Genomic DNA, 21,319 nt, shown 5'->3' with positions numbered 1-21,319 from the left:
CATCTTGTTTTTCATACTCTGTGCAAAGCGCCCAATATTTCTTCCCCGCTGTCCGCGGCGGAGACGCAGCTCGTCCATTTTAATTTTCCATTACGGGGACCGAGCGCTGACTTTACGGGCTGTGAAGGTGACATCACTGAGAATAGACTTCCTTCTGGCAGCCATTGATTTAAATGTTGTCGCATTGATTAAAAGTCAGGAAAGACATTAATGGCCTGAATAAAATGACCTCAGAGCCTTTTCTCTTATTCTGTCATGGTTTTGACTATAATTCAGGAATTCTGGGGGCGCATATCACAGATATTTATTAGTCTGGGGGAATAAGAGCTTCTGAGAAATGATTTTAAGGTGCCCACTTCTATTATATTATGTTATGACATTTAATTCAGGCAAAACATATTCATGTTTTCCCTTAAAAAAACAGGCTACTGTATGTTAGCAGTCCATTGCAGAAATCATTTAAAGTCGTATCCATGATGTTTGATGATGATGATGATGATGATGATGATCCTCTTTCAGGGAGGGGCAGATGTCCCCGGAGCAGTGGCAGAGGATTTATGGACGCTGCTCTGGGAACGAGGTCTACCACATACGCGTGTGTGACAGCAAGTTTTTTGGGGAGTATGACGGAAAGAGCTTCACCTACGCCTCCTTCCACGCCCATAAGAAGTGAGTAAAAGCTTAATCTCAACCCACGACAATGATGTGTGATCGAGTTAAGAGTCATTTTTAATGCTGGTTGCATGCCCATCCCACCCATCCGCCCCCCAGGTACGGTGTGTGTCTGATCGGAGTGAAGAGGGAGGACAACAAGAGCATCCTTCTGAACCCGGGCCCCCGCCACATCATGGCCGCCGCCGACACATGCTACTACATCAACATCACCAAGGAGGAGAACTCGGCCTTCATCTTCAAAGAGGAGGAGAAGCACAACAAGGGCCTGTCCGTCAGCGGCCTCTACGACGCCCCCCCCAGGCTGCCGGTGCACAGCATCATCGCCAGCATGGGTGAGAAAAAAAACACAAAAAACGAATGTTAAAAGGAGGAGAAGAAGAAAAGGGGTGGTAGAAGATGCTGTGTATTCAGTCTGTTAGGTTGAAGGGTTTTCATGGATGCTTTGTTGCTGATGCTTTCTCACTCATTCTGCCTTGGTGACGCTGTCTGCTTTTCGCTGACTTGTATGCATGACCTTTTTTCTTACATGCGTTTTTTACTTTCCTGGGCTGACATTATTGTGTTGTGCTTTTTCTTTGACCTGTGAAAGTTGATCAGGCCACTGCATATGGTAAGTTTGCACATGATGCATCACTTCTCCACACATATTTAGTAGTCCTGCAATTTGAGGTGTGCACACGTTACAACTGATAGTATAATATGCATTGTGTAAGACACAGGGATATTTTTTATTAATAATAACCATTACATTCTTTAGTGTGTCTCATAAAAGATTATATGTGTATTGTACATGCAGTGATTCATGTATCTGCAATATGTATTGTGCATATGCATCATCATGTATCTGATATGCCTGATATATGTATTGTGCATATATCATAAAGACAGTATGATGTATTTTAGGGATATATATATATATATATATATATATGAATGTGTGTGTATATATTAGTGCTGTGAAAAATAACGCGTTAACTCAGTTAATTAAATTACAGGATTAATTAGTTTTGTTTTTTTAACGCATGCGCAGAATGAGCTTCCAATCCGTCTGTTGTTGGTCGTCTCTAACCAGCAGCATGTCATTCTGTCTCTAGTGTCGCGTTAACACGACTCCGATCTCCGTCTCGCGCGCCGCAGAGCTCGGGACGAAAAAAAGTCACTTGCACCCCCCCCCCCCGTCAACAACTCTTCTCAGAGCTCTTGCCTGTCTTGAGAGCCCTGTAAATGTATATATGTGATTAATCATGATTAATCCACAGAAACCTGTGATTAACCTGTAATCGTTTCACAGCCCTAGTATATATGTGTATATATATATTATGAATGTATATATGTATATATATTATGTATATACATATTATATGTATTTATATGTATATATATATTATATATATATATGTGTATATGTATATATATATTATAATAATATATATATATATATATTATATAATATGTGTATAAATATAAAATTTTAAATATACCCTTTTATTAATCCCCAATGTATATATGTGTATATATATATATGTGTATATATATATGTGTATATATATATATATGTGTGTATATATATATTTATATATATAATATATATATATATATATATGTGTATATACACTACCGTTCAAAAGTTTGGGATCACCCAGACAATTTTGTGTCTTCCATGAAAAATCACACTTTTATTTATCAAATGAATATAAAATATAGTCAAGACATTGACAAGGTTAGAAATAATGATTAATATTTGAAATATTAATTTTGTTCTACAAACTTCAAGCTCAAAGGAAGGCCAGTTGTATAGCTTATATCACCAGCATAACTGTTTTCAGCTGTGCTAACATAATTGCATGGGTTTTATAATCAGACATTAGTCTTTTAAGGCGATTAGCAAACACAATGTACCATTAAACACTGGAGTGATAGTTGCTGTAAATGGGCCTCTATACACCTATGGAGACATTTCATTAGAAACCAGACGTTTCCACCTAGAATAGTCATTTACCACATTAACAATGTAGAGAGTGTATTTCTGATAAATTTAATGTTATCTTTATTGAAAAAACAGTGCTTTTCTTTGAAAAATAAAGTCATTTCTAAGTGATCCCAAACTTTTGAACGGGAGTGTATATATATATATGTGTATATATGTCAAGGTCAAACCTAGCTGGGCTAAATGAGGTGAGAGACAAAAGATCTTGAGTTAAACATGATGGATTTTAATACTAATACATAAACAGTGTGAGAAAAGCACAACATTCTGAGATAAAATGACATTTATGCGGCAGCAAACATACATTCCAGTCAAAGTGCTGCGCAGGCTATTTCTAAATGGCCTGTGCAGAGTTTTCTGCTGGTGCGGTGACCTCCCGTCGTTTTCCAGGCACCGTGGCCATCGACCTCCAGAACCCCGATCCCCCCGAGGAGAGCGGCAAGCTGAGCCTGCCGACGGAGAACGGCTCCGGGAGCCGCCGGCCGAGCATCGCGCCCGTCCTCGAGATCGCCGACTCCTCCGCCATCCTGCCCTGCGACCTCCTCAGCGACCAATCGGAGGACGAGACCAACCAATCGGACGAGGAGGGCTCCATCGGCTCAGAGTGAGTGACGCCATTGACCCCCCCAAGAGATTTCATATTTTTGGCATTAAAATAATCGAAATGTCCTCATATTGACAGGTGCTCTATGTCCTTGATTGATGTCACATGTCGTCCGTCCTCTGCATGGATGAGTGGTTCTAGGAGTAGAGATTGATGGGGTTGAAATAGGCATGTAATTCGTGTGTCATGAGGCTGTCACGGCGGTGATGAATGTGCATGTCAGACGGGGAGGGTCAGCACTTACTTTATACTGTATGCCCTTTTATATATAGATCGTTCCCCCCTCGACGCTCGTCCATCAGCCATTACCGCAAGTCAGAGTGATCATTTTATCTCAGTTCCTCTCTTTTCCCCTCTCTGTAGGTGGTTTCATTCCATGGAGAAAAACTTTAGGACGGCTTAAAAGGCCTCACAGTCTGGTCCTTCTAACCTCCGAGCCCCTGTTACCGCGCCTCTCGACACTCGAGTGGTTTCTCCTCTTTAAAAAATGTCTGATAGTAGTTGGAGAGAAAGAGGCCACTGCACCGTCAGCAGGAAACACACTGAGGTCCCACAGCGCCACCATGTGGTGGTCGGGTACACGCAGAGTCAGAATCTCTTTTATTGGTAAACTAGAGGGCGCCGTGAAACTGATTAACGTCAACCGGCTTTTCACAAACCGGGGCTCACTGAACCATGACGACACGGTGGTTGCAAACAAAATTAGACGCGTTTAAAACTAAACTCGTTGTAATTGCTGGTGTAGTTTGTTTCGGTCCTTTGGGGCGTCTACACAGCGTGAGCAAAAAACTGATTTAAATGGAATGAATAGTGAAAAGTAACAAGGGATTCGGGGATACTCCCACCGTTATTTCAAACCCTTATACCATCATGTACAGCGGGTACGGAAAGTATTCAGACCCCTTGAAAATGTTTCACTCTTTGTTTCATTGCAGCCATTTGCTAAAATCAATAAAGTTCATTTTATTTCTCATTAATGTTCACTCAGAACCCCATCTTGACAGAAAAAAACTGAAATGTAGACATAAAAAAAAAAAAAGGTGAAATATCACATGGTCATAAGTATTCAGACCCTTTACTGTGAAGCTCATATTTAACTTGCATACTGAGTCCATTTCTTCTGATCCTCCTGGAGATGAGTCTACTCCTTCATTGGAGTCCAGCTGTGTTGAAATGAACTGATTGGACTTGATTAGGAAAGGCACACACCTGTCGATAGAAGACCTGACAGCTCACAGTGCATGTCAGAGCACATATGCACATTTTATATTTCACTTATGTTTGTGTGGGATTGTGTTGAGCAGTTCCTTCAGAGAGGAAGGGAGGAAGGAAACTCTCCCTTCAACGATGGACGGCATTAGTTCTTACACGATGTGTCAGTGAAGGCGACGGCCGGTACGCCGACGTTACGTCTTTGGGTCACGGATGAACTGATTCGAATTTAGAGGTGAACGGTGAAGGTCACCGTGACCTCTTGAACCACCAACTCCAGAGTCAATATGCTCATCGTGATCTTTACTAAGGACGTTTTGGATAGACGCGGATTGGCGGAGGCACACAAGGCGGTAACTCTCCTCTCTCCAGTTCGTGGTCAAAGTTTGGTAACTTGTTTTTTTCTTCCCTCAGTTTCGTGAAGGGCTACCCGCCTAACTCGCCCTACATCGGCAGCTCGCCGACCCTCTGCCACCTGTTGCCGCAGAAAGCTCTGTTCTGCTGCCTCCGCCTCGACAAGGTGAACGCACACGTAAACGGCTTGGGGTTAAACCAACATCCTTTTAATACAATACACTGTATGTACCTATGATATAGAATGTGAAAATATATTTATATTAATAATAAATTACATAACTTAAATTGAGATTAATATGTAATTTGGACATGCAAAATAGCATAGCCATTAAAAGAAATTCTGGAAAAAAATATAAAATGCCATTAAGAAAAGTTATGGCATAGCGTGTCCTACAAAATGTTACAAAAAGAGTAGTATGTCATAAAATTGCCAAAAAATATTAGATTAGATATTTCTTTACAGTGGGGAAATTGCATGATCACAGCAGTGGGTGCACATTAGAGCAGTAAGAAAAGATACAAATAAAAATACAATAAAATTATTTAATACACAGAGAAATACAATTTATATATATATATATATATACCGTTCAAAAGTTTGGGGTCACTTAGAAATGTCTTTATTTTTCAAAGAAAAGCACTGTTTTTTCAATAAAGATAACATTAATCAAAAATACACACTATACATTGTTAATGTGGTAAATGACTATTCTAGGTGGAAACGTCTGGTTACTAATGAAATATCTCCAGAGGTGTATAGAGGCCCATTTCCATCAACTATCACTCCAGTGTTCTAATGGTACATTGTGTTTGCTAATCGCCTTAGAAGACTAATATCTGATTAGAAAACCCTTGTGCAATTATGTTAGCACAGCTGAAAACAGTTATGCTGGTGATATAAGCTATACAACTGGCCTTCCTTTGAGCTTGAAGTTTGAAGAACAAAATTAATACTTCAAATATTAATCATTATTTCTAACATTGTCAATGTCTTGACTCTATGTTCTATGAAATGTTCAATTCATTTGATAAATAAAAGTGTGAGTTTTCATGGAAGACACGAAATTGTCTGGATGACCCCAAACTTTTGAACGGTAGTGTATATATATATATAAAAATGAGAAAAAATATGCGCTTTATAGTCATCATGTAGGAGTGAACGCACACACGGGAACAGGCGGAAAAAGCTTGGAGTTAAACCAACATCCTTTTTACACAAGACACTGTTGTGTTTTGTGAAATACCTGCGGAAAAAAAGCACCTGACCCACTTCCTGTTGTCTCCGCTCAGGGCTGCACACACAGCAGCTTTGAGGACGCCAAAGCGTACGGCTTCAAGAACAAGCTGATAATCGTGTCCGCGGAGACGGCGGGGAACGGCCTCTACAATTTCATCATCCCGCTGCGCGCTTACTATCGGCCCAGGAAGGAGCTCAACCCCATCGTGCTGCTGCTGGACTACCAGTAAGACTTCAGGCTCTTTGTTTGTTCTCACTCCGACAGGGATGTGAAACCACGAGGAAAAACCTCAAGAGTAATGTGGTAATGTTGAAGCCTCTAGCACGAACTAGCTACACCCCCTAAAACACAATCTGCTACTTTAATATGCCGTGGAGTTGTTTTTTGTAGCCTGAGGAACACGGGGTTGACTTTGCCTCAAGATATAGCAAAATAATAGATTTATATTCTTAGTTCTTTGTGCAGAAAACTGAATAGAGGTGCAAAATAAGTGAGGAAATGGATCTATATGTAAAGCGACCATAATGCATAATGCAATCACGAGAACACAACTGGAGCTCAGTTAGTTCAAGAGGAAGAAATAAATGTATTTTTGCATTATTCAGTCGGGTGTGTGTGTGTGTCGGTATGTGTGTGTGTGTGTGTCTCACTACGGCCAGTACTCTACGGCTGGTGAAAATAATAAACGAAGCAGGCAGAGAGCCCGAAAGAAAGCCTGTGTAACGACCTTCAGGGGGGTTTCCATAGCAACCAGTTAAATCCTCTCGCTGAACACGTGTCCTCCATTTTTTTTTTTTTTGCCATCGAAATGTTCTCCGCACTCTCCTGATCAACGAGCAGCGTGTCACATGAGATCATTACTCTGGGATGCTCGTTCACGCCGTTGCCTGTTTCCTGTTTCAGGCCAGACAACCACTTCCTGGAGGCCATTTGCTGCTTTCCAATGGTTTACTTCATGGCTGGAACGATTGATAAGTATGAGTTTTGATTATTACCTCTGAGCCTGAAACGAGCCGCTCACTCGATCGATTGATTTCATCCTCATGTTCATCTCAGGAGTTTATTTTTCCATTTGCTCGACAGCTACCAGCAACGCAACCTCCATTATGCCTCGAGAATAAATCATGCATTTGCTCATTATTATTAAGTGATTAAATAAACCAGGTTGGACCATCAACTGTTAGGAGGCTTAGTTAAATAAGATGTCAGCAATGGAAACATTGATCATAGACTCACTGCAACGTCAACGCAGTAACTGTCTGCACACGGTAAATGAAAGCTGAGCTTCAAACGTCTCCTACACTTACAGAACTAGAAGTGATTTAATGATTTAGGATATATTGTTATTGTGATAAAAGGTCATTTAAAGTCATATTAAATAGCATTATGATAAAGTGTTCTTGATGGTACTCAATTTTAACAGATCATATGTTGGCGCTGATATGGACCTCACAGCTCACAAAATGTAGTCGCTGTAGTACTGAGACGGTCCTCTACAGCAGAACTATGTCATTAAATGTTCTTAAAATAAATACAAATAAAATAAAAAATAAATTGAAAATGAAATAAATAAAATAAAAGTAATAGTTTAGTACGTCAGAAAAGAAAATCATGATGTAAATGTATCGTATGTACAAAGTGCGATCAAACAAAAACATGATATAGAATGTGGTAAAAAAAAAAAAAATCTAAATAATAAATTAGATAATTTAAATTGAGATTAATATGTCATTTTGACGCTAAAAATATCATGGCCATTAAAAGAAATTCTGTAAAAAAATATAAAAATGCCATTAAGAAAAGTTATGTCATAGAAAAGTTACGTCATAAAAATATTAGATGAGATTACATTAGATTAAATAATCCTTTATTAGTCCCACAGTGGGGAAATTGCAGGATCACAGCAGCGGGTGCACATTAGAGCATTAATAAAAGATACAAAATAAAATACAATAACAATATTAAATATACAGAGGAATACAAAATATATACAGATATATATATAAAAATGCCCAAAGATATGCTCTTTATAGTCATCATATAATATGCCATGAAAATGTTGTAGTTTAGTATTTCATCAAAAAATGTCATAAAAATTCAAGAGTACATTTTGCTGGAAATGTGATCAGTCGTATTTATATGTCTTAAACTGTGATTAAAAAGGTAAAAGGTATAAAGTAAAAGTCTGTATCCACATAAATGAATAGAAACACATATTTCAGATGGAGGTGTTGACCATCGTTATAATGTGTGTTTTGTTGTGCCTGGAGCAGCTTGGACAACCTTCTTCAGTGCGGCATCATCTACGCCGACAACCTGGTGGTGGTGGACAAGGAGAGCACCATGAGCGCCGAGGAGGACTACATGGCCGACGCCAAGACCATCGTCAACGTCCAGACCATGTTCAGGTAACACGGAGCCGGCGTGAAGGTGCCAAAAAAGTACACATTTAAAGCATCGCTCTCGGCCTTCCGCCTCAACCGCAAAGCGTCTCCGCCCCCCCCCCCCCATCTCTCTCAGGTTGTTCCCCAGCCTCAGCATCATCACTGAGCTCACGCACCCGTCCAACATGAGGTTCATGCAGTTCAGAGCCAAGGACTGCTACTCGCTCGCTCTCTCCAAGCTGGAGAAGGTGAGACGTCGTCTTAACTTTAACTCTTTTAACTCGCACGGAAAGAAAGCTCAAAATGTTTATTATTCCCAAAACGAGAAAGGCAGGACTTACCAAAGAAGTTCAGCGCTGAAGGAATTAAGACTTAACGATAAAACACTCGGCCTTCAGTCGGATAAGTCCTTTTTGGTAGAGCAATAGTTCAGGAGACAAAGAGTAAGTAAAGTTTATTTATATTACGTTTGTGCCACAAAATGCAGTCAATTAAATCTGTCAGGGGCCAAAACATTTCAACAGTTATAAGAGCAAAGTAGAATACACTGTAAAAGATGGTGCAGTAAAAAACACAATAAGAAGAATAAATAAACCAAAAATATATTTTTTAAAGCAGGCCATATAATATTCAATGTAACCACATGCCGGTGTAAACAGGTGTGTTCTAAGAGGTGTGACGTCTGCTTTCTGCTCCTCTCTCTGCAGGTGGAGCGCGATAAGGGCTCCAACCTGGCCTTCATGTTCCGGCTGCCGTTTGCCGCGGGCCGGGTGTTCAGCATCAGCATGTTGGACACGCTGCTCTACCAGGTGGGCTACGGATATAATATCCACTAGAGATGCACCGATCAGGTTTTTGGTGCCGATCACCTATCACCGATCACTGAACTCAGTATCTGCCGATCACCGATAATACCGATCACCGATCACGATCACCGATTACGGTGTCGATTGAAGCATTCTATTTATTGTGTAGCATTATTGCCTAGGACTATGAGGAAATACATATATAAAGCACCTCAAACATCAAAGAAATTAAAGAAATACATTAAAATTGTTTGATTGCTATTGTAGGGGATTTCAGATATGTATGGAACACATCTGCATTATTCATTTCCTGGAACTCTTGGGGAAATCTATATACAGGACTTTTTTTAACATACAAAAGTCTGACTTATTTTTATAAACTCTTCCTTGGTACAGTAACAATGTTTTAATGTTAGCATAATTTAAGCTAAATCTCAGAAACGATCTATAAAGACACAAAATCAGTTCATTGTTTACTTGTATATGTTCGTGTATGATTTGTCGACATCTTATTTTGAAAAACGGATGTTGTTTCACGTGGTTCTTTCCGCTAACTTTTTAAAACCGGATGTTGTCACGTAAATCCTTCCGCTAACTTTATCAAAACCCTCGACCCCGATCGAATGTTTTTACCCGTGAGCATCAGTCTCTAGGGGCTCAGACATGTGAGAGTCGGCTGAGTTGACCCAGAGATTCAACTCGGGGACGGGAGCCTTCGGTGGTGAGGATCCCCGTGGACCTCTCACTCTCATGATATCGTCTCCGTGCGCCGCGATTGAAACGTCTGATAGTTCTCGCAGATGTTACGTCATCTGATCGGCCGTTTTGAGAACGCCGATCAAAACCGATAATGGGAATATCGGCCGATATGGATCGGCGCCGATCAGATCGGTGCATCCCTAATATCCACACCACTGTTCAGAAGTTTGGGGTCACGTTGAAAAATAAGGATATTTCTAAGAAAATCTCTCTACATTGTTAATGTGGTAAATGACTATTCTCTGGTTTTTAATGAGATCTCTACAAAGGTGGCTAGAGGCTCATCTCCCGTGTTCTCGTGGTACATTGTGTGAGAAGACTATTGGAGGGTTAGAAAACCCTTGAAACCCCTTTTTATGTGAGCGCAGCTGAAAACAGTTATGCTGGTGAGAGAATCTATAAAACTGGCCTTCGACTTCCGGTATGCAGCGTGCGGGGTAGACGTGTACGTTGCTCGCTCCCGAATCTAGACGTTTCATCTACCTTTTTTATGCCAGTCCTTATTCAGAATTTTCTTTTGCAACAAGTTTTAGAAATTGCGGTAACCATACAGATAGCCTCACAATGTCCAAATCTAAGGGCAAAGTAGAAAAAAGTAATCCTGCTCCGTCGGCTAGCGCTAATGCTAGCGCTAGCATTAGCATGGCGGAGATTAGCGCACTACTGGAGAGTCACAGGCTCGCGCTCTCTGCCGATTTTAAAACTTCATTCGACTCGTTGACTTCAACGCTGGAAACCCTGCACACGAAGGTCGCTGACCATGGGCAGCGAATAGCCTCCTTGGAGGACAATGCCACCGACACTGATCACCGCATTCAACAACTGGAGATAGCGGGCTGCCTGGTGCAACGTGACAATGAGACCTTACGGACCAAGCTGTCCGACCTGGAGGGCCGTAGCAGACGGCAGAATATACGAATAATCGGCATACCTGAGAACATAGAAGGCAACCGTCCTACCACTTTCTTCTCCCAAATGCTCCTGGATGTCTTTGGCAAAAAGGTGCTTGGCTCTCTCCCTGAACTGGACCGAGCCCACAGAAGCTTCGCTCCAAAACCTGCTCCAGGCGGGCGGCCACGTCCTGTCATCATTCGGTTCCACCGTCTTCAAACCAAGGACCTGGTTATTCGCGAGGCACGTAAAGCAGGCGAACTGCTCTACAATGGCCACAAGATCCGCCTTTATGATGACTACAGCCCGGACCTGATGAAGCAGCGCGCCGAGTTCAAAACTTGCATGGCGGAACTTTATCAGCGGGGTTACAAGCCGGCTCTTCTATATCCTGCCAAGCTACGCGCTACCTTGCCTAATGGAGAGAGAGTTTGGCTCCAGAATATTGCAGAAGCCACTAAATTTGTCCGCGGTTTGCAGGTGGATAAACAACACGTAAGCGACTGAACTTTGCATCCGCTGAACCTTGCATTCACTGAGCCTAAGTGCCTTCTGTCTGTGTCTGGCGGCGCTAACTAGCGCAATGTGTTTAACTTGCCTCGTTGGCCAAACATGCTAGCTCTTGCTAGACGTTCCTGTTTTATTAACGAGGCTATATCTGTCTGACGTTGCCTACTATGCATCCGTTATACAGCGCCTACAGCTGGTTTGTTTCCCTCCTGTTTTGCGCGAGGTTCGTTGTTTTGGGTTTATGGGCTTCTGAATGTAGTTGGCGCTGTTTGCTGAATGTAAGCCTGTTTATACCTGTTGCAACTGTTTTGTTACTTTGCATAATCAGAAACGTGAGTTTTTGTTTTGAACATACACTTCCTGTAATGTGGGAGCAGCGCGTCGGCGTTAGGAAGTGTGGAAAACATGCTGATCAGAGAATCAGAGGATTCCATGTTGCTGCCAGTTAGGGCAGCAGCTGGAAGTATGGGGGGGGGGTGGGTGAGGGGGGGCTTCGGGTTAATGTAATCTCAGTTAGTTTGTATGTGTTTTATGTGTATTTTCTTGTATCCTGCGTGCATGCTGCTCTTAAAACTGTATGTGTCCAACTTAGTCGAGTGTTTTACCTCTCATCTCCGGTGCAGGGATGGGAACAGGCGTTGCCTCTGGCAGGCGAATCAATGATTGTTATTTGCACACAGACCCAAAAACACCCTATAAAATGATGGCAAATACAAATACCCTGCGTACACCGGGTGGCGCTTTAAGATTTGTTAGTTGGAATGTTAGGGGTATGAACTCCCCTGTTAAACGTAACAAAGTGTTTAACCACCGTACACGTTTAAACACTAAAATAGCCTTTTTACAAGAAACTCACCTTCTGCCTTCAGACCACCTTAAACTCCGGAGGGGGTGGGTGGGCCAGGTTTTTCACTCCTCCTTTTCAAGTAAAGCCAGGGGGGTTACAATTCTTATTCACAAATCGGTGCCACTCTCCGTGACCAAAGTGGTGTTTGACACAAATGGGCGCTATGTCATAATCACAGGCAAAATAGGAGGTCATAACTTGATTTTGGCAAATGTGTATGGTCCAAACTGGGACAACGATCAGTTTTTCAAAAACGTTTTCTTCTCTCTCACTAACTTGGACTCCCACCAACTCATTCTTGCTGGTGATTTCAATTGCTGTCTTGACCCTTCACTTGATCGATCATCCAATAAGCCCTCTGGTCTATCTAAATCAGCAAAAGTTATTCAGATGTTTATGGAGCAATATGCAGTCGCAGACGCCTGGCGCTTTCTCAATCCTAGTACTAAACAGTTTTCTTTTTTCTCTCCTGTCCATGGCACATTCTCCCGTATTGATTACTTTCTCATTGATAGCAAACTTCTACCATCTGTTAGTTCATGCTCCTACAATCCCATTGTGATATCTGACCATGCAACAGTGGTTGTCGACATCTCTCTTCCCGGTAGACCTGTGAAGCGCTCCCCATGGCGCTTTAATTCTTTATTACTTTCTGACCCAAACTTTGTTTCGACCATGAAGAACCGCATTGATCTTTTTATCTCTACCAATGTTAACCAAGATACATCGGCAGCAGTCATCTGGGAGGCATGCAAAGCCTACCTGAGAGGAGAAATAATATCTTACTCAGCTTATCAGAGAAAGATCACCTCAGAGAAAGGTGCTAGCCTTGCTAGAGATATATCAGAACTGCAGTCTAGATGTGTGGACTCGCCCAATGCAGATCTTTCAAAAGAATTACTGATGAAAAAGGCTGAATTTGATCTCCTGGCTTCTAACGAAGCTGCGGAGTCACTGTTAAAATCCCGTCATAAATACTATGAGTTTGGAGACAAACCTAGTAAACTGCTTGCACACCAACTCCGACAAGCATCTTCATCACAACATATAACTCAGATCAGTTCTATAGATGGGACAACTATTGACCCACAGGTAATTAACAACCATTTCAGAGACTACTATGCCAAATTATACACCTCTGAATGCCTGGCTGATGAGAAAAAATATGATGTTTTTTTTAACTCTTTAAAGATTCCCTCCATTGACGGGGCAACATCATCTAGACTGGATGAACCCTTTTCGATTGGTGAACTCAGTAGTGCTTTGATGCTGATGCAGAGTGGTAAATGCCCAGGCCCAGATGGCCTCCCGGCTGAAGTTTATAAGACATTCTCAGATCAATTAGCTCCAATTTTACTTAACATGTTCAATGAATCTATGCAAAATGGTAATCTTCCCCCCACGTTAAGACAGGCCACTATTTCTCTCCTTTTAAAAAAGGACAAAGATCCACTTTCTTGTGGTAACTACCGCCCCATCTCTCTGCTATGTGCCGATGTCAAACTCTTGGCCAAAGTGCTTGCTAGGCGTTTGGAGGCTGTACTACCAACTATTATAGGTCCTGACCAAACAGGGTTTGTTAAAGACCGACACTCTTTTCATAATGTTAGACGTTTGTTTGATATTCTCTATGCACCGACACCCTCTGACACCCCTGAGGTGGTCATCTCCATGGATGCAGAGAAGGCATTCGACCGTGTGGAATGGTCCTACCTCTTTTCTTTGTTAAAACGTTTTGGCTTTGGTAATACCTTCATATCATGGATTAGGCTTTTGTATACGTCCCCCCAAGCTTGTGTTCGCACAAACAATGATTACTCTGATTACTTCCCTCTCAAGCGTGGGACCTGTCAGGGGTGTCCATTCTCTCCACTCTTGTTCGCCATCGCCATTGAACCACTGGCGGTGGCCCTCAGGTCAGGTCAGATACCAGGTATTTCAAGGGGTGGCGTTGAACATAAAGTGTCTCTGTATGCGGATGACCTCTTACTCTTTGTCTCTGACTTAGACAGAGCTTTCCCTCTCGTCTTAAACTTACTGGAGGAGTTTGGTCAAATTTCAGGCTACAAACTAAATTTCCAAAAGAGTGAATTAATGCCAATCAATGCTGCAGCCATGGCATATCCATTGTCTGACTTGCCTTTCAAAACGTCTCTTGAACATTTTAAGTACTTAGGTGTCTGTATAACTAAAGAATACTCCGACTTATATGAATTCAATTTCTCCCCTCTTCTGGCAAAGCTGACTCAGGATCTCCAGCGGTGGTCCCTTTTGCCTCTCTCTTGCAGGGCGGATAAACTGTGTTAAAATGAATGTGCTCCCAAAATTTCTATATCTCTTCCAATGTATACCCATTTTCCTTACTAAACATTTCTTTCGCTCACTTGACCACACAATTTCCCAATTCTTATGGAACAAGAAGCCCCCTAGAATTAAAAAAGACACTTTACAAAAACCTAAGGAGCTGGGTGGTCTAGCCCTCCCCAACTTCTCACTCTATTACTGGGCAACAAACATTAGAGCCTTGTTACACTGCTGTTGCACTAATGACCAACCCCCACCTTGGCTACAGGTTGAGGAGGCCACATGTGGTTCATCATCTCTGATGTCCCTCCTGTGCTTCCCCACATCTATTCCATCATATGTGCACTCAGACAGTGTTGTTGTGAAAAACTGTCTTAAAATCTGGACACAATTTAAACAACAATTTACATTGCAATCTATACCTGGTCTGGCTCCTGTTTACAATAACCCCTTATTCACTCCATCCATTATGGATAATGCTTTCTTAATCTGGAGAGACAAAGGAATCTTATCCTTTAACCATCTTTACATTGATGGTAAATTTGCTTCTTTTGGTCAGTTAGCACAGGCTTATAACTTGCCTTCAACCCACTTTTTCAGGTATTTGCAGATAAGAGATTTTGTCCGCAACCGCTTTCCCAACTTTCCCTCCATACCGTCTCCCACACTTATAGACACCATCCTTAAAATTAACCCTTACCGGAAAGGTACTATATCAAGGATTTACTACACTCTTCTTGCGCACCAATCCTCAACCTCTGATGCCTTGTGTACTGCATGGTCGGCTGATCTTAACATGGAGATAGACCCTGAGGTGTGGGAGAAGGCTTTGAAATGGGTCCACTCATCCTCTGTCTATGCCCGGCATGGAATCTTACAGTGCAAAGTAGTGCACAGGGTTCATTGGTCCAAGAGTAAACTGGCTCGTATATTCCCAGGTACTGACTCACGCTGTGATCGGTGCCATTTAGGACCTGCCAGTCTTGGCCACATGTTCTGGGATTGTCCTGTACTTGTGCCGTTCTGGAAGGGTGTCTTTGACACTCTTTCAGCCGTAACTTCTACCAAAATCTGTCCCTCACCATTAGTTGCCCTGTTTGGTGTTCTACCTTCTGGGAACTCACTACCGTCTTACTTCTGTGAACTTGTGGCCTTTCTGTCACTCTTAGCGAGGCGTCTTATCCTGCTACATTGGAAGAACTCCCACCCCCCCTCCCACTCTCAATGGCTTAGAGATGCCCTTCGTTTCATGTCACTAGAAAAAATTAAGTACTCTTTACGAGGCACTTCCACTAAGTTCTGTAAGGTCTGGGAACCATTCTTAGAGCACGTCAGGTCTACCCAACTAGATATCGCCGCCATTGATTAATTCGCCCCAACAACGCACCAGTGCCCTGTTTTAACTAGCTTAATTAGTAGCACACTCGCAGCATGCAGCATTTTTCTTTAAGTTGTTTTCAATACCTTTTTTGTTGTTTGTTTTTATTTATTGTTTATTTTTATGTGTATGTCTTTTGTTTCTGTTTATTTTAGTTATTGTTTATTTATTTTTTCTCATTTATAGTCTTTACACTGCTCAATTAATGCAAGTGGATATGTGTGTGTGAGTGCATGTATCTATAGATGTGAGAGAGTTGAAGGTCAGAGAAGGTGGCCAAAATATTATCTGTCACTCCAAGCATTCCACAGCCAGTTGTTGATGTTGGGTTTTGGTTGCGTTTATAACTTTATTTTCTGTTTGTCTATCAAATTGTCGTGTTGTCTATTTGTTTTGGGAAAGGGAGGGGAGGGGGGGCTGTAATGTGTATCCTCACCATTTGACTGTGATATGTTATCCTTTCACTCCTTATTTGTGAGGTATATTGTACTTTAAGTCTTGTTTTGTAATTTCTACAAATAAATCATATATTTAAAAAAAACTGGCCTTCCTTTGAGAGACAAGTTTGAAAAACACAATTAATATTTCAAATAAAAATCATTATTTCTAACCTTTTCAATGTCTTGACTATATTTTCTATTAATTTTGCAATTAATTTGATAAATAAATGTCTTATTTTTCATGAAAAAACATGAAATTGTCTGGGTGACCCCAAACTTTTGAACGGTAGTGTATATAATTCGTGAAAGTATAACCATGATGGCCGCCGTCCTCCTCTCTGCTCCCGCCAGTCGTTCGTGAAGGACTACATGATCGCCATCGCCAGGCTGCTGCTGGGCCTGGACACCACGCCCGGCTCCGGGTACCTGTGTGCCGTGAGTCAGAGAGACTTCCTTGTTGTTGTTTGAGCTCAATGAGTTTTGGTGCTGGAATCTAAACTTGTTTTTCTTTTCTTATTTCCTCAGATGAAGATCACGGAGGAGGATCTGTGGATCAGGACTTACGGCCGGCTGTTCCAGAAGCTCTGCTCCTCCAGTGCCGAGATCCCCATCGGCATCTACCGCACCGAGTCGCACATGTTCTCCACCGCCGAGGCGAGTCCAGTGTGAGCGGAGGCTTCGCGTCTGAGCTCCTGGTGTTCAGCTCTCTTCCATTATTCAGTTCCACATTATGTGTGGTTGATTTTTAAAAATATTTTCTGTGATTTATTTCCGCAATTTTTCTCCCTTTTTTTTCACTCCTCCTCGTCTATCCCTCAAGCTTACCTTTTATTCTTTTCTCCTTTCATATACATTTTTATCCATTCTCCCACGCTCCTTTAAAAAAAAAAGATCTTTCTTCATGACTGGAGAAGGAAATAAAAAATGTGAAATGATGCATCTGAGTCACTGCCAACCAAAAGTTACTCAACATCTTTCACCGTTTTATAACCAGTGTGATTAATAACACAAATAAATCAGCCCAATATGATATTCAGCAGGTTGTCCAATTGGCTCATCAGCCATGAACTAGACACGTCACAATTCACCATTTAAATAGTGGAAAATCAAACAGTAAATGCACCACATTTAATATTTAACGTGCCAACGTGTGAGCCTCTTGGGGTGATTTATTTAGCTTTGGATGCCTCCATTTTTGTTGCATTTATTTTATTCTTTGGGTGTGTGTTTGTCCGTCTCTTGTTTCAGAGCAAGGACAGTAACGCACAGGTAAGATCCCAACGTGCTCCTCTTTTATCATTTGGATATTTTCCTTTAAATATCCTCTTTTTTTGGTTTTGTTTTTGCTCTCCAATAATTCAAAACTTGCATTTTAAAAATGTGAAGCTCATTAGTTGCATCTTGATAATCCAGACACCTGAGAATGTGCACTTACAAAGGCATTAAATATGTCAGATTATTCTATTGTGACACACGCAGGTATTTCTTTAATAAACATAACTAACACGCGGTAACGCCGCCGCCCTGCCTCCCCAGTCCCAGGTGTCCGTCAACATGCAGCAGGGCGAGGAGCAGCGCGAGCGAGGGGAGTCCTGGAAGGAGAAGAAGGCCCACAGGAACTCCACCACCAGCGACCAATCGGAGCACCCGCTGCTGAGGAAGAAGAGCATGCAGTGGGTGCGGCGGCTCAGCAGGAAGACCACCAAGCCGTCCAGCCGGGCCGATCGCATCTCACAGCAGAGGCTCAACCTGTACCGGCGGTCGGAGCGCCAGGAGCTGAACGAGCTGGTCAAGAACCGCATGAAGCACCTGGGCCTGCCCACCGTGGGATACGGTGAGTGCGCCCCCTGGTGGCGCCGGATTTACAGGAATCAAGAGCCGCCTGTTGCTTAATGAGGACGTTAAGTCAATGTAGCGGTTTACAACGTACGACTTGTGCGTGTGTATGTGAAGGTCGTTTTGTGTCTTTATTACGCAACAAACAAAAAGGTTTCAAGAGCAAATTTTGCTGATGAAACTAGAATTTGTAGAAAACATTGCTCTCAAATTTAAAACCTTTGCTCTCAAATTTAAAAACGTTGCTCACAAATTTAAAAACGTTGCTCTCAGATTTAAAACTGTTTCTCAAATTTAAAACCTTTGCGCTCAAATTCAAAAAAAGTTGCTCTCAAATTCAAACTTTCACTGATAAAAAAAAAAGTGCTTTTTAAAAATATAATATTTAATATTTTCATATTAAAACATATACAATATATACATATTGAAAGACATCTGGCGAACGCATACGTAGAACAGTGGATCTCAGTTAAATAATATAAAAGCTTCTATTGGGCGGATCAATACTGTATAATACACATTTTACATCCAGATGAAAATAGATCTTTTGGACGGATTTCATAATCAGCATAAAAACCTTTTCTTTTTTTTGCGTAATAAAGACACATCTCGCTTCATATGTGTACACAAGAATAATAACTGTATAGGTGGTATGACGTGTGAGTTCTGAGTTATTTCAGCATAATTAGTCATAATGTGCATGGATATGTATAATGATGCAAACGGTTATGTTTTGCAGATTGGAGTCTCGGTAGTATAAATACAGTTTATATGTGTTAAAGGCAGCAGGAGGCGGATATAATGACATTGGTTGAGTTTAACCTCAGTGGGCGGAGCCTAAAAATCTCAGATTTATGGTTTGAACATTTTCATTTTTCTGTTTATACTATATATTAATAATAAGTCATAGTGTAGTATGCCACGTAAAATTTAATACAAAAAAAATATTGGAAACAAGTCATAATATAGTTAATTATAAACAAAAAATAGGTACCTCATAACTTTTAAAGGAAATGTTAAAAAATTATCGTATTGTTAATTATATACACAATGTTGATTTTTTTTTAATGCCATTAAAGCATTATTTAAAAAATGATATTGTCATAAAATGTCACAAAGAATCATGGTAAAGTATATCATCAAAAAGTTGATAATGTATGATTTTATAATTGGACTATTATCTCATAACATATTTAGTGCAGTATGTAAATAAAAGTGCTGAAATAAATAAAAAAATAGAATCATGGTTGTGTATGAAAAAGAGATAAAGTCACGTTGCAGTTAAATGTTATTAAGTCACGAGCTGCGTTCATTTTCTAAAGTTTACATCATTATTCTCGCTGCTGTGGAAACTTCTAATAAAATATTGAACAGTTAGAAGAAAAAATATATATATATATTTTGTTGAATTAATAGTCAGAAGCTGCATTACTGGGCAGCTGCAGCGTTTCTCCTCAATAGAAAAAGTACCAGTTCAGGGGGATTCTTTAGCTCCGCCCACTCTCAACCAATTCAGTTATTTAAGCCATGGTTTAAAAAAATATATATATACATTAAAAAAATAATAAAACTCCAATCTGTGCTCCAGTCGTTGAACGTCATCTCACTGCCTCGTAAGATGCGGCGCCGTGGCTCGTGGTAGTACACGTCATTTATATCACACATCATCATCATCCTCCTCATCCGTAACTTCATTTTGTCACGTCAGTTTCATCCCACACGTCAGGCTCATGGACGTGTGGATGAACCCGCATGGAGACGCAGCAGCAGACGTGACCTCGCCTGCTCTCTTGATCGGCTCACGTCTTTTCTTTACTTTCTTTCTTTTTTTTCGTTTGTTCTCTCCACCCAGCTTCACGCTTCAGACCCAAAAGCAGAATCTTATGGATGTGCACGTGCTTAAAATATATTCTCTTAACGCTATCGATTCAGGACGCTTCAGGGGAAGAAACCCCCGAGGCTCGGGAGTGGCCCCTCTGGGTGGCCCCGTGAAGCGTGGCCCCTCTGGGACCGATCTGTGGCTGCTTTGCATCCCTCGCACCATTTTACTTCAACGTTTTGTTTTTGACACTGCAAATGCATTCGCTGCCTGCCTGATCTTTTTTCTTGTCCCCCCCTCCTCCTCCTCTTCCTCCTTTGTTCTTTTCTTCTTCTTCTCTCTCTCTCTTCTTCTATCTTCCTTCCTTTTCGGCCTGTAGAGGATGTTTCTAATCTCACTGCGAGCGATGTCATGAATCGAGTAAATCTAGGATATTTGCAAGGTAACTTTGTGTGTGCTCTTCATTACACTGTCACCACGATGAGGAGGGCGGCGGCGGCGGCGGCCATTGAAGATTAGCGCGATCAATTTATTTATACACAGATCGTTATTCATCCTTTTTTTTTATTTTTATGTGTGTGTTTCTTTTAACTCTTTAGTCTGATCTTTCTTTTGTGGAGTTAGTTCTAAATGCACAAATTAGGACATTGGCGTTGACAGTGAATGCCGTTGCTAAGAGTTGCAGGACATTTCAGAGCAACCGTATACAGAGGACCAAGCCGTCAGGTTAGCTCGTTGCTCGCAGCACTGCAACTGCATGGTGTGTGTGTGTGGTGTGTGTGTGTGGGCAGATCGACAGCCAATCTCTCACTACCTCACTCTACTATCCCTCTCTCTCTCTCTCCCTGCTGTGTTCTGCATCGTGTTCTCGTGAGCTGACGATGTTCCCGAGGGGCTGCGGGACCTCGGGGCGGGGCGGAGCGCATTATGTCTGTGGATGGAAGGTTTGGTGGAGAAATGAAAAGTCCAGACGTCGGGATACGTCCACAAGGACGTCTCGATGTAGAAGATAAAGAAACTCTGCCACGTTGTTATTTCCGTACACCAGGACCCCTCGAGGTCTCCACACTCGTACCATGGCCACTTGTTTATGTTGACCTTCATTTCTTAAGAGTGCTGGTACCGTAGTTTAATCCAGTGTGAGCACTGATTCAGACGTCCACCTGCCAGTAGCGGCACATTAAGATATTCAGATCCGACCCTCAGTTAGAATCTTGTTTCTGGCGCCCCCCAGTGGCCAAACCTCTGAAGTGCTCTTGAGGGAAGCGTTTC

General features: G+C 41.6%; 1 protein-coding gene across 4 annotated transcripts in view; it reads left to right on the top strand.

Moving 5' to 3' along the window:
* The window catches only part of kcnt1b (potassium sodium-activated channel subfamily T member 1b), a 79,521-nt gene that overhangs the window by 56,002 nt on the left and 2,200 nt on the right, over positions 1-21,319 (top strand). The window contains exons 18-32 of one of the 4 annotated variants that reach the window (XM_056419626.1): positions 520-669; positions 772-1,007; positions 1,265-1,285; positions 3,053-3,266; positions 4,893-4,998; positions 6,126-6,298; positions 6,977-7,048; positions 8,347-8,481; positions 8,594-8,705; positions 9,165-9,266; positions 16,744-16,827; positions 16,918-17,046; positions 17,641-17,661; positions 17,929-18,226; positions 20,427-20,489. In XM_056419626.1, coding sequence (XP_056275601.1) covers positions 520-669; positions 772-1,007; positions 1,265-1,285; positions 3,053-3,266; positions 4,893-4,998; positions 6,126-6,298; positions 6,977-7,048; positions 8,347-8,481; positions 8,594-8,705; positions 9,165-9,266; positions 16,744-16,827; positions 16,918-17,046; positions 17,641-17,661; positions 17,929-18,226; positions 20,427-20,489 — 1,916 coding nt within the window. The remainder of the gene's footprint in view (positions 1-519; positions 670-771; positions 1,008-1,264; positions 1,286-3,052; positions 3,267-4,892; positions 4,999-6,125; positions 6,299-6,976; positions 7,049-8,346; positions 8,482-8,593; positions 8,706-9,164; positions 9,267-16,743; positions 16,828-16,917; positions 17,047-17,640; positions 17,662-17,928; positions 18,227-20,426; positions 20,490-21,319) is intronic. The other 3 variants (XM_056419627.1, XM_056419628.1, XM_056419630.1) reach the window with 3 other exon arrangements.

This window comes from Pseudoliparis swirei, chromosome 7, assembly GCF_029220125.1.
Source record: "Pseudoliparis swirei isolate HS2019 ecotype Mariana Trench chromosome 7, NWPU_hadal_v1, whole genome shotgun sequence".
Taxonomy (NCBI): domain Eukaryota; kingdom Metazoa; phylum Chordata; class Actinopteri; order Perciformes; family Liparidae; genus Pseudoliparis; species Pseudoliparis swirei.
The sequence above is the reverse complement of the archived record's forward strand: the minus strand, read 5'-3'. Positions and strand labels throughout refer to the sequence as shown.